A 14243-nucleotide genomic window follows, 5' to 3' on the forward strand; every position below is an offset into this window, starting at 1 on the left:
CTTCTCTTGTCTTCTCTTCCCTTTCCTTCTCTTGTCTTCTCTTCCCTTCCCTTCTCTTCTCTTCCCTTGTCTTCTCTTCTCCTCTTCCCTCCCCTCCCCTCTCCTCTTCTCTTCTCTGTTCCAGAGATTGAACTTGGGACCTTGCACTTGACAGTAGGTGCTTATGCCACTGAGCTTCCACCCCAGCCAGCTTAGTTTTCTTTTGAAGTAACCAATCTGTCCACATTTCCTCAGAGAGGTCTTCCTTGACCTTTGTCTCTGCCTCTTGATTATGGCTCCCTGTTAGCTTCGTTCTGAACAGCCAAAACATGCACAATCTCAAAGGAGCATTTTGTGTATAACATATATGTATATATAAATACATACAAGTATAAAACGTAAGAGGAAGCATAGGAGTAATGAGTGTGAGTAGACGTGAACACACTCTGTGGTCAGTGAAGAACATGATAACTGTTCTTAATATAAATTGTGATGACATACTCAAAGTGAGAACAGGTAGGTATAGTATTTAAGATATAAATGATAAGAAAATCACCTACAGAATAAATAGTCCTAGGGAAGAAGAAGAAAACCTAATCAGAAACATCTTTATAGTCATTCATAACATAAAAAATATATATATTTTTTTTTAATTTTAAGGAAGGGTCTTCAGGGTGTTCAGAGTCTCATTACTAGATAGGACTCATAGTGATCCTCCTGTTTATAGCCTCCCAAGAGCTGGGATTATAGGCGTGTGTCACCACACCCAGTCTCAATTGCTGTGTTAATGCGCCACGGGGCTGGCATGGCAGGCCCAGGGATGGGACCCCTGGTCCCTGTGCCTGCTTGCAGGTGCTCTACTTCTGCTGAGCTATTTGGCTGGCCCATAAAACATAATCTTTAAACATATAAAAATAAAGAGTGAAAATCATTGTTATTACATGAGATGTTTAAAGAAAAAGAAATTAAATTGTAAAAAAGTTAAAAATCTTCAGTCTTGTAATCTCAGTGTAAAGATTATAGAGTCCTCTGATAGAATCACAAAACAGAATTATTTATTAAAGGATTTCAAAAAATTAGTACTCTAGGAAGGGACAATTCACAAAAGCCAATTTCTGAGCTATTTCTATGAAATTCAATGTTAATGTGATATAGGAAAGTTAGATTCGATTCTATAAATATTTTATCTATTGGATTTAGATTGATATGGTAGTAAAATCTTTATACACTTAAGGAACACTTGCATTTTCATAATTACATTTTAGAAATTCATTTGAATTCTTACCACAATTTCAATATTAATACACACAAAATTTCTTTTTAAGTAGCTACAGCTATGTTTCTTACTATAATATGTTGGTAATGGACTTCCTTAACATTCAAATAAATATTTAAAACTGATTTAATAGCATTAAAATGTGTGAGGTTAACTTAATACGTTGAGGTATATAAAATTAGCTTTCTTAAAGGACTGAGACCTGGATAGCCAGCAATTTATAGCATATATAAGCTAATTAAGGCAACTATATAATTCAATATAAATAGTGTATTAACACTTCTGTATAAATTGATCCAAGATAAATATTTTTTTAATGAAGAAAGGAAATTGAGCATATAGCAGAGCAGAGAAGGATGCTCAAGGTGTCAACTGTACTCTGTAGCTTAATGCTAGTTGTATTCTATGAAACTAGTATTTGATAAAGCCTTTTTATACTGAAATTTAATCTTAGTATAAGATTAAATTTAATCTTAGAGATATACTAAGGACCAACCTTAACACATGTGCAGTAAGTAACACTTTATTAAATACAATGTCATTAAAAGGAACAAGTTAAAGATAACATTTTTTAAAAAAATCAGAGTAATATAAAGTTCTACCCGTGGCATATGTCATTTGGTTTGTCTACAGAAGTAAAGTTTTGCACAGAGGAGCAAACTACAAAGAGAAAAGTACAGCTTTGTAGATCTACCTCCCAGAGTTTTATTTCTGCATATATAATAACTGTGTAAATTTCACATTCTTCGGAACAGAACATCAACACTTGTCCTGATGTCATACCTTTACTGTTTCATTTATCTAATGAATACTGCTGTGAAAGCTTTTTGGAGACACATGAGAGACTGGTTTCCAAATGCCCTCACCACACTCTCCTTGCTCTTGTTTAAACTCTGGCTTCCTTCTTACCGCAGACAGGCAGCAGGGCGGCCCTGCACTCCTTCTTCCCACAGCACCCTCATTTTGTGGGTGAGTGGGGCCTGTAAGTTGCTTTGTGTGTATCTCTGAGGTCAAGCTCCCCTATTATACGGCTCAAAGCATTATCTTTATAGATTTTGTTGTCTTGCTCAATCAGTTATTGAGGGGAGTATGTTAAAGTGTTGCCCCAAGACTGAGGCTTTTGTGTTGTTTCATTAATTTTTTGTACATTTTTTAAAAATTTATTTATTTGTGTGTGTGTGTGTGTGTGTGTGTGGCCAGCTCAGCCCAGCAGGGGACGGGGCTGGCTGGCTTGTGGTGCTGGGGGATCAAACCGAGGTCCCTGTGCTTTGTTAAGCTTGTTCCAAGTAGGTGCTTTAGACCACTGAGTCATCTCATCAGCCCTTTTTGTACATTTTAAATGATTGTTGTTGAATCCATGAACATTTAAATGCACTGATTTTATTTGAAGTATCTCACTCTTGAAAGATTATGGTTTCTGATATTAACACAAAATACATCAGTTAATATTTCATACTATATATTTTATATAATTTTATTTTCAATTTTCTCTTCATTCTCATATTTAACATATTTATTGTAAACCTATAATTTTAAAAGATCAGTCTAATAAGCTTTATCTTTTTTTTTTTTAATTTATTTATTGATTTCTTACTTTATGTGTGTGTGTGTGTGTGTGGCCAGCTCAGCCCACCAGGGGGCAGGACTGGCTGGCATGTGATGCTGGGGGATTGAACCGCGGTCCCTGTGCTTAGCTTAGCTTGTTCTAAGTAGGTGCTTTAGACCACTGAGCCATCTCACCAGCCCCAATAAGCTTTATCTTGAATTAATCATTTTCTGCTTTTTAAAAAAATTTAACTTAGATGCTTTTATTTAAAAGTTAGGGAAAATGATGTTAATTGAGTATCAATTTTTATTTAAATTATTAGCCTTTGGAGAATGGTGATTTCAATTGAATAAAACTGTACTTCTGGATAGGGATAGCTGGATGATTTTAAAAGAATCTTTACAAAGACTTGTCAGTAGGAAAGTATTCATACACATTACCCAATGCAATATAAGATAAAGAAAAAATAGATTTTTGCAAAAAACTTATCATGCTGTAACTAAAGTATGCATTTTCCTACAAATAAAAAACAAGAGTATTTTGATACTATATGTGGATGATTTAGTGATTTCCAGAGGACCTTGGTGAACTCTGAGAGTAAAATATTACATTTTGAATACTTTAAATCCTAGGGAGATAGTGGAATAAGTGCTTGCCTGGCAAGCACAAGATCCTGAGTTTGATCTCTGGTACCACAAAAAAAAAAAAAAAAAAAAAAAAAATAAAATAAAATAAATAAATAAATAAATAAAAAGAAAGAAAGAAAGACAAAAATTAAAACAAAAAATAAAAAAATAAATCCTAAAGTTTTCCGAGGACACTTCCAATTGTCCAAGTGCACTACAATAGTTTGAAATGCCTCTCTGAAAAATTCATAGTCTATCACAAAATCTCTAAGTATATTACAATTCATAGTATTCTTAAAACACTGCAGATTTTAATTCTAAGAAAGAATTCTTCAGAATCTCAACTTTAATTTATTATGACTATATGAGCAGATTCTTTTTTGAAAGCGGTTGCGTGGCTATAATTGTTAATTAAAATCAATTTGTAAACATTTGCATTTTGCTGATTCATGTTTCTCTGACTAATCTCTTATTTTATTTACTTATTTATTTATTTATTTATTCATTTATTCATTTATTTATTGTGGTACTGGAGCTTGAACTCAGGACCCTGCACTTGCCAGGCAAGCGCTTATTCTACTGAGCTATCTTCCGGCCCCCTGACCCCTAACGTCTAGAAGACTAACCCCTTAGAGTGAGTAGAACAAATTCTTTTCCCTTCTATGTAAGTGCTCTTTAGTACAGAGGTTCCAAAAGAAGAGTAAAAGCTGCCTCCCTGACTCTGGAGACCCAGAGAAGGAAGAGAGAATCCCAAGACAAAACAGTCTGCCATTACCTCTTCAGAAAAAAAAAAAAAAAAAAAAGTAGCGGAAAGGAGCTACTTCAGGATACGGGGTTTGTTCTCTCCTTCGCATAGGACAGACAGCACCACATCTCTGGGGTCCTTAGTGAGCCAAAAGCAGCAGCCTTCAGTCCGCGCAGGCCCGGGCACCTCCGGCTGTCCTGCTGTTAGTCAGCCTTCCGTTGCTATGCCTGATTTCTTGAAGTACAGCACGTACAGGGAGAAAGAGGTCTCCGGTTGTCTTCAGCTGGCTCCAAGGCAGTATCACCAGGAGAAAAGACTGGGCAGAGGAACGCTCCTGCCCATTGCATGCGGACACAGGGCCCAGGTAGCACCCAGATGGGAAGGAGCTGAGGAGGAGAACACACTGCTCCAAGACCAGCAGGCTCTGGCCTACTCCCTCCAAGCACGGCCCCCGCCTCTTAGTTCATGCCTCTCTGAGCTCCTCCATGGATTAATCCATGAGGTCAGCAACTTCCAGTCACCTCTGGAGATCCCAACCCTGAAAACTGCTGCTTTGACGTTGAACCTTCCCTCCAAGTAAGCACACAGTAGGTATTACAAATGTTCCCTTACACACTTTTATCTTACTTCATATTTTCACATTTTAATGATTAATTATATGTGTAAAGCTATATTCATACTTTATTAATAAAATTAATAGGAATTAAAAAGAAAAGAACAATACAAAATAAAAACATTTATATTGTCATGATTAAGATTATATTGCTACTTTGAACAAAATTGCAATAATTTAGAAAGAACAGTAAAATTAAATAACATTTGACGTGAAATTGTACAACCATGTTGCAACTTCCATATCTCAGTGAGCACGTGGGGAATTTGCCTTTTTATATCTGACACAACAGACAAGAGTATCATTCATAATTTCATGGGCATCTTCTAGTTCTTAATCTTTTTATTTATTATTTATTTATTTGGTACAGGGTCTCACCACACAGGTGGGACTCTTAGTGATCCTCCTATCTCAGCCTTCCCAGCACTGGGATTACAGGTGTGCGCCACCACCCCAGGTTTCCATGGGCCACATGGCATTCAGTACCGGGGATCGAACCCTGGGTCCTTGCACTTACATAGCGAGACCCTGTACCAAATAAATAAATAAATAAATAAATAAACAAATAAAGATTCTTTTAAAAAATTAAAAAGTGATGGGAAATATAAAATTCATTCTGAAAAAGATAAAATTAAGTCATAATTAAGATTTGCGTTATTTTATTTTTTATCCTTTGAAGTAAAAAGCTGGCTTTCTCAAATCATAAAATTTACATAAACTAGAAAGTTTAAGCTCTAAGCCAGTGAACAATTTGAAAGATGTAAAACCTGGTCTCAACAGCATCCTTGAGAAATTGAAGTTTTAAAAAAAATTCTATGTTGTGTTTATCCCAATTGCCTCGAAACATTAAAAAGCTTTAAAATGAGAACAGAAAGTACAAAAATACAGAGAGTACGAAACACAGAATTCTGATTTAATCAGTAAGGAAAAAATTAATATAGCAAAAGAACATTCAGAACTGTGTTTATCCAGCACAGGGATGGGTTTTGTATGGACTCATTTATTTATCACTCTTATAATAAAGAACTGTTAGCACTTGGAAAAAGGAAACAGACAACAAATTAAAAAATACTAAGTTTCATAGGCATCAGCTCTTCTTTTTTCTTATTTTTAGGGAAGGGTCTACTGGGTGTTCAGGATCTCATTACTAGATCACACTTACAGTGATCCACCTGTTTACAGCCTCCCAAGTGCTGAGATTACAGGTGTGGGTCACCCAGTCCAGGCTCAATTGCCAGTCTCAGTGTGCCCAAGGGGGCGGGGCTAGCACGGCAGGCCCGGGGATCGAACTCATGGCCTCTACACCTACTTGCAGGTGCTTTAATCTGCTGAGCTATTTGGCTGGCCTAGCACCAGCTTTATATATCTTATAATTTCAAAGTAAAGATTTGGGGCGTGGGAGGGAACCAATAAGAAAAAACTGGATCTCCCCAGTAGCATTCTTATAATTTGTCTATGAGACAGTGACAAAGATAAACCCCGACACCACTCTGAAACAGCACAAACCTATTTCACATTTGCCCAGTAACTAAAACAATGAACTGTGTTCCAGAATGTTTTATGTTGTCTAAGGTTTGGATCACATTAATTATTACACTTTCTTCCACATTACTTTTATTCTTATTATTAGAAAATTGTCTACTTGTTCTTTAAAAAACACCAGGCATGATGAAAAAGTAAAATGCTCAGAATCAAAATATTTTCTTAAACCAAATCACAATGACAAATACCCACATGGTGTCTATTAAGCTGCTTTCATCTAATGTACTGAACTTCACATTTCTTGTCATGCACACTCTTCAATTGCACCTGCAGACTTAGCCCAAGCCTGCAGTCCAGGAGGAATGTGGCACCCACCTGGACATGGCCAGCACCTCTGTGCCACCAGGTCATGGGCTCAACCTGGGCAGCAGCAATATCCCATACTGCTAATTCTACGATGGATGGGACAACCACAACTTTCCAAACAACAGGGCTCTGTTTTATAGGTGTGTGGGAGATTCATAATTTGAAGATCCTAGACCTCCAGTTTCAACAGTCCTCTTGGCTATTTGAAGCTGAGGCCAGAAGCCCTAGCCTGGCCTTCCTAGGGAGTCACTCAGAATTTGCTTCCTAGCACAAGCCGATTCTTCTCAGTTCCCAATTGCTTCACAACTTAATGTGTTAAGTATTAATGCATTTAAATTATGACAAAGTGGTACATAATCATCTCTCAATACACAAGAGAGACTACTTTCTAGAAACCCTGTGGATACCAAAATCTGCAGACAAAACCCTATATAAAAAGCATATTATTTGCATATCACTTGCATTTATCTTTTCATATACTTTAAATCATACCATACTTTAATCAATGAAGAGATGTTGAATTTCTTAACCAATGAAAATTTCACCATGGGAAGATTTTAGTTGTACACTCCAAACATTTCTGTGGAAAACACAACTTGAGAAGTGACAATATTTGGCGATGTGCTTTATTTTAAAGAATGGATAGCCATGGAAAATTTTAAGTGATTTCAGTTATTTTTACTTTTTTTTTCTGACTCTGACTTTCAGTTTCTAACTTGGAAAAAGTAACTTATTTCAAAGTTTTCTTCTTAAATGGCTGAAGTAACAGAGCTACTTTGAACATTTCTCCTGCATATTCAGGCAGGATTATAAAGCTCTACAGAGAACTAATAAAATGACTTTGTAACGTAGCTCCTGGCGGTATGTTTCAGATAACTCGCCCATAATTGGAGACAGTGAGTCACTGCATACTGATGAACCCTTAGACTGTACAAGCTTTTACACACCCTAAATTTTTCATGATTTTTCCACTTGAAAATAAGTTTAAGATAAGTACAGCATTCAATTTTAGAAAATGTAAGCATCAGTATAAAATACCTACCGTTATGGTAAATCATATAGAAAGACCCTTTTCTTCATAGTAGTATAGATTATGATGTATTTATAGTGGAAACCTCAGGCTAGAAAGTTGTGTTCCTAGTGCCTCTTCCTTGTTATCTGAGGGAGGAAAGGGATGGAGTGGTATTCTGTGCACCGTCTTTCCTTTCTGAGCTCTTCTTTCCCCAGGTTGGCACTTTTTTTCAACTACACTGGATGCCCATTCCATCTGCTAGGTGTGGAAGCACACTTTCTTAAGTCATATTATAAATTAAATTTTTTTAACATGAAGGTAATAGATAAGATTTTTGTCACCACTTCCAGAAGTGTGAATTTGTTTTGAGCAAGGAACAAGTCAATTTGAAAGCAACTGCTCTCTTATGGTAGAATTCTTTGAGCCATCAGTGAGCAGGTGAGGGAAGTCTTTTGAAGCATATGGATTTATTCTTCTGATGTAGGTTCAATACTATTCACAAGCACTGTGCAATACATGACAGCAAAATTATATCACATCAATGGTCACCTTCAATACCTACATACAGGGCTGGGCATAACCTCTGTCAGCATGTTTTCTGGATTCACTTGTGTTTTACTTTATACCACAGTGTGCTAATTCCAGTGGGTAAGTATAAGCAGCATTTTTCTATAGAAATATAGGTGGTGAACATGTAAGAAGGCTAGCTCTTACTTAGTTGCTTAGCTCTTCCTTTGGAGCAACTTGACAAAGACTGATCTTCATGAGACACCCAAGAGCGAGACAGACTCAAGAGATGTATAGCCAAAATTTACTTCTTAATACTCCACTAGTGTTTTAATAAAACTGTTTTTCACCTAGATGCCAGCATGAAGTACAGCTAAAAACGGATAACACTGAGTTCTGTGTGTTCCTCATGAAATCTTGCCATGCTAAGTGACAAGCAAATAATGATAAGAATTTATGGTTGACCATTTGTTAAAATAAATTGAATCTGTCCTATTACTTGAGTTATACACCTGGAGTTGGGGTTTGTATTACAAGCATGAAGACCCAGGAATGTCATCTTAACCAACATTTTCTGGGATCAGATATCACAGAAAGAAATAGTACTTCTCAATACTAGAACACCAAACCTCTCATTAAAAATAACCATTAAAATTTGAGAATGCTTTCCCTAATTTTCTAGATTTCTGAGCTAAGTTAGAAAGAAGCAACAATATCAAGAATCAATTCTACTTCTAGCACAAATATAACTTTCTCAGTTACTAGAAAATTCAGAGCAACCCGAATTTTACGCTGTGTTCAAAATGGTAAATTCTTACTCAGTGTAGCAGATTAGTAGAACATAAATCATTGATTTATGAGAGAATGAGACTTTTGTTTCTGTTTTTAGTGCTAATACATGGAGGTGTAATAGGAACTACAGCATTTTGAAAAATATCACACCTCACAGTCTAGTACTTTGTATTAGGTTACTGCAACAGCTATATTTGGAACACACCTACGTAGGATAAAGTAGCACAGAAACAGCTGTTGGATGATCTACTGTGTACAAAACTCAGTTCATCAACACTTGACTTTAATGAAGAGTTTAACTTACCGGTGGATCCGCCCCCTTAGAACCACTCAGCCCTCCTGTTAGGGATTCGATATCCTGAAAAGGGGAAAAGTGTTGATTGTAAAATGCTACTCAAAAGACTGGCCCATCCTCAAGCCCCACAGTGTCATAATGTCATTAACTGCAAAGTTAAGGCACGTCAGCTACTTCAAAAGCCCCTAGCATATTGTTAAACTATAAAAATAGGCTATAACATTTTTATTGTTTTTTTTCTCTTGGAAATAAAAAAATTAAAATAGGTCATATCTAAAGATACAAATGCATGCTTGCTTGTAAAAAAGAAAAAATAAGCCTGGTAAATATTTAAGATATGGAAAGAAAATGACTGTAGACAGGAAAACAAATGTTTTATCATTAATGAGTTTAAGTGAGAGTAGTAAAAGAAAAAACTAATTAAATTTCAATTAAAATATTTTAAGAATATTAATCACAAGTAAAATGATTAAAGTACAGAATTTAAAAACTATTGCAGTTTCACTTTATTTGTACAGATGGAAAATATGAAGCAATGTAGGTACATTGGATGTTCTTTCACATTGATAAACTTGTAATTTTGAATTGGTTACCACAAAAGATCACGCCTTACTCCTGATTACAGATATTAAAACTAGCATAAATGCTGGAATGGGTGATACTGTGATACTGAGACCATGACATGTTGGTAAGGACAATTATACGTGATGCTATCAGTTACAGGACTTTATATCATGATTATCTCTTGTGACTTCTTCAAAAGAAACTGTAATTCCAGATTATAAAATAAAACTCTGCACATTTTTAATATTAGCAACTGATTTAACTTTAAACCATCTCTCATTCCTCACAAATAAATGAACAAAACAAAGCAAGCAAGAAATACACACACACACACACACACACACACACACACACACACACACGAAAACTACACCTGTCTGTTCAAAGGCTACTGGTTAGAAGTTTGAGGCTACAATGAAGATTATACTTTGACTAGAAAGAAAGGTTCTTCTTTATGTACCTGATCACTTCTTATTTGCCTACACCTAACTGGAGAGATAGCACTGAAGAAACTGTGAAAATATAGTTACAGTAAAAAGACAGAAAAGAAAGAAAGATAAATGAGTCAAGATTGTAGTAAAAGAATATTACTTATGATTTGCTAAGTGGCCGATACATCGCTATCACTAAGGAAACATAAGTTGCTAATTTACTTGGCAGTTAATGGATCATTTTTCCTAAGATTTCCAGAATGGGTGGATCATAACAATATAATATAGGGTTAAGAAGAGCACCTTACACATGCAGAAACAGAAAGCTGGAGACAAGGAAATGTTGGTGTTTGCAAATATTTCCATTTTAAGAAGCTGATTTTGAGCAGGAACTCAATGGGTAATAAATTCTGTTGTGCATGCTCTATTAAGAGTCATTTATAATAAAACAACCACAAGGAATATTCCAAGATAACTATTAAGTTGTCTTCTCTGAAACTGGTATGCTGTGCGTCTACATGTATAAATGCATGTATTGTTTCCATTTCCTTCTGAGGAATGAACATTGACCCTTTCCCATTTTAGCTCTAAAAGTGGATTTGCGAAGTGTGTCAGATATTAGAGGTGCCTGACAGCGAGTAAAAGCAATGCAGAATGTCGATTCTCTCATTGAAGTAATGCTTAAAACTCTATGATATTTCTAACCACAATTAAGGTGAAGATAGCTTTCCAGCACTCAAAAGGCAGAATATCTCACTTAAGACTCTTCCAATGATTTATCCATTTCCCAAGTGTTCTTCTTCACCAGCTTATTGAAATCTTTTTTTTTTTGACATCATACACACCATAAAGATTCAAACCACTATTTAAAAAAAGACTCAAATTACTAAATTATTTGATTGTAAATGTTCTTTAACATTCTTCTTAAGTAATCTAAGTAAATTATGCCACTGAAAAATAAAACAAAGCAGTAAATATATCAACAGACAAAATAAATATTTGCACTGAATTCAAAGATAAACTATAATTTTGTTTTATTTTATTTTATTTTATTTTATTTTATTTTATTTTATTTTATTTTATTTGTGGAACCAGGGATTGAACTCAGGCCCTTGTGCTTGCCAAGGAAGCACTTATTCCACTGAGCCATCACCCCGGCCCAATAAATTATAATTTTAAAATATTTTAGACTTTCCAGAAATGATCTGATAGCATTAGCTGGTCAAATGGTAACCATACAATATTAACAGAAAATAAAATACACAGCCTATTATACTATGTGATAACCCCTTCTATCTCTGTAATAACCTACCAATTATATGAAAGATTACTACCAGGTATATTTAAAATAAAAGAAAATGATGCTAAGTATATACTGCAATTAAACATTCCTTGCTCCATATTATTCTAATACATCTACCTTATATTAACAATAAATCTTCTTTTATTTTAGGTTGTTTCTGGTGGTTGTTGTTTTTGTTCTGAATTGAGCTCACTGATACATCTTAAATATACATAGTGATCACATTTATGATAGGGATCTATCATTTTATATGATAGATTATAAATGCACATCCCCCATTATCCTACTCACCCTTCAATCCTTTTTCCTGTCCTAATTTACAAAACTTTGTTTCAACATTTTTTCTTCTTTTCTTTTTCTTTTCTCTTTCTGTCTCTCACCCTCCCACTTTCCTAGTTCCTGCTTCTGGTTGAGCATTTCCTTCCTATTTCATAACAGATAGTATGTATTCTGGTTTTATTCACACTCTCTGTTTTTCACACCAGAAAACTAGCACAGTATATATACTCGTGTGTTCAATTTATTTGACTTAAGAGTAGGATCTTGAGGTGCATCCATTTACCTACAACTGTCTCAAGTTTATTCTGCTTTGTGGTTAGTAGTACTCCATTGCAAAATAAATCACACCTTCTTTATCCACTCACCAGTTGATGGGCATTTGATCTGTTTCCAAGATTTAGCTATTATGAACCATGCTGCTATAAATATGGGTATGCATATATCATTGTGGTTTGATGCTTTTAATTCTTTTGGGATGATACCAAGAAGGGGAATAACTGGGTCAACTGAAACCTCTAATCCTAGTGGGTTTTTGTTGGTTTCTTTTGGGCGGGTGGTGTTGTACCAGGGATGAAACTCTGGACCTTGTGCTTGCCAGGCAGGTGCTTATCCTGCTAAGCTATCTCCCTGACCCTAGTCCTACTTTTTGCAGGAATCTTCACACTGATTTTCACAGTGGGTGCACTAGTGCACACTCTCACCAGTACAAGAAGGCTTAGTTTCACCCCACAGCCTGACCAACTGCCATCATTTGGTGGATTTCTTAATAATAATCATTCTTCAGGAGTGAGATGGAATCCCAGCATTGTTTTATTTTGTAGTTCAGGAACGACCAATGATTTTTCAAATATTCATTTGCCATTTTTACTTCTTCATCTGAGATATGTTTATTCACATTAGATACTCATTTTTTAACTGAGTCTTAAAATTTGGGGAGTCTGATTTTTTGAGTATTTTATAAATTCTAGATAGTTGTCCTTAGTTTAAGGAACATTTGGCTAATTTTTTTCCCACTTTGTGCTGTCTCTTCACCTCTTTCTTTCTTTCTTTCTTTCTTTCTTTCTTTCTCTTTCTTTCTTTCTTTCTTTCTTTCTTTCTTTCTTTCTTTCTTTCTTTCTTTTTCTTTTTTTCTTTCTTTTTCTTTCTCTTTTCTTTCTTTTCTTTCTTTCTTTCTTTCTTTCTTTCTTTCTTTTTCTTTCTTTCTCTTTCTTTCTTTCTTTCTTTCTTTCTCTTTCTTTCTTTCTTTCTTTCTTTCTTTCTTTTTCTTTCTTTCTTTCTTTCTTTCTTTCTTTCTTTCTTTCTTTCTTTCTTTTTCTTTCTTTCTCTTTCTTTCTTTCTTTCTCTCTCTCTTTCTCCTTTCCTTCTTTTTCTTTTTTTCTTTGTATATTTGGTACAGGCTCTCACTACACAGCTCGGACTCTTAATGATCCTCCTGTTTTCAGCCTCCCCAGTGTGGGGATTACAGGTGTGTGCTGCCACACTGGGACTTGGCTGGCTTAGTGTGCCTGAGGGTGAGGCCAGCAGAGCCTGTGGTGTCAGGGATCAATCCCCCAGTCCCTGTGCTTGCCTAAGCAGGTGCTTATTCCCCTGAGCAACCTCATCAACCCCATGATTTCTTTTGCTATGCAATTTTTTAAAAAATAAGATGAGATCATAGTTGTTGATTCTTTGTAATACTTCCCTTACAATCAGGGTTTTGATCATAAAGTCTTTGCCTGAACCTACATCTTCAAGAGTTCTGCTTATTTGCTCAGTAGATTTAGTGTTTCTGTTTTAATATTTAGACTCATTTTGATTTTAGTTTAGTGTACAGTTTGAGAAATGGGCTTAATTTTAGTCTACGTACATGGAAAGTCAGTTTCTCCACCAATATTTATGAAAGAGGTTATCTTTCTTCCACTAAGGGTGTTTTATCCCAATAAGATAAACATACCTGAGTATGTTTGGAGTTGTTTCTATATCTTCTAGTCTGTTTGTTAGCCTTGAGTCTGGGTCTTTTGTTTTGTTTTGCCAATACCATGCTTTTTATTTTTAATCACAGTAGCTTCATAGTATCATTTCAAGGCAGGGATTATGATGCCTACCGACTTGCTCTTATTGCTTAGAATTTTCTGTTTGTTTGTTTGCTATGGTAAGACTCTTTTGGTTCCAAATAAGTTTTATGATTCTTTTATCTCATCCTGTGATGTATACTATTGATATTAGATTGGGATTGCATTAAATCTGTAAAGTATAACAATTTCTACGTCAAGAATCTGTATTCTAATAAGATAACAAAACATTAAAAATACACAGATTGCTGAGCTGTAAAAGGCTCAAGTCAACAACTTCTGACATCACCAGTCTTATGGAAAACCCACTGCTATCATGGACTATTGGACTACATTGGATTATTTTGCTGAATTCATGCACCTACCATATTTAAAT

General features: G+C 35.3%; 1 protein-coding gene across 1 annotated transcript in view; it reads right to left on the reverse strand.

The window, feature by feature from the left end:
- The window catches only part of Ppfia2 (PTPRF interacting protein alpha 2), a 536445-nt gene that overhangs the window by 417463 nt on the left and 104739 nt on the right, over positions 1–14243 (reverse strand). The window contains exon 2 of the mRNA XM_023717819.1: positions 9249–9302. Within this exon, the coding sequence (XP_023573587.1) occupies positions 9249–9302 (54 nt within the window). The remainder of the gene's footprint in view (positions 1–9248; positions 9303–14243) is intronic.

This window comes from Octodon degus, unplaced genomic scaffold, assembly GCF_000260255.1.
Source record: "Octodon degus isolate 3935 unplaced genomic scaffold, OctDeg1.0 scaffold00004, whole genome shotgun sequence".
NCBI lineage: Eukaryota > Metazoa > Chordata > Mammalia > Rodentia > Octodontidae > Octodon > Octodon degus.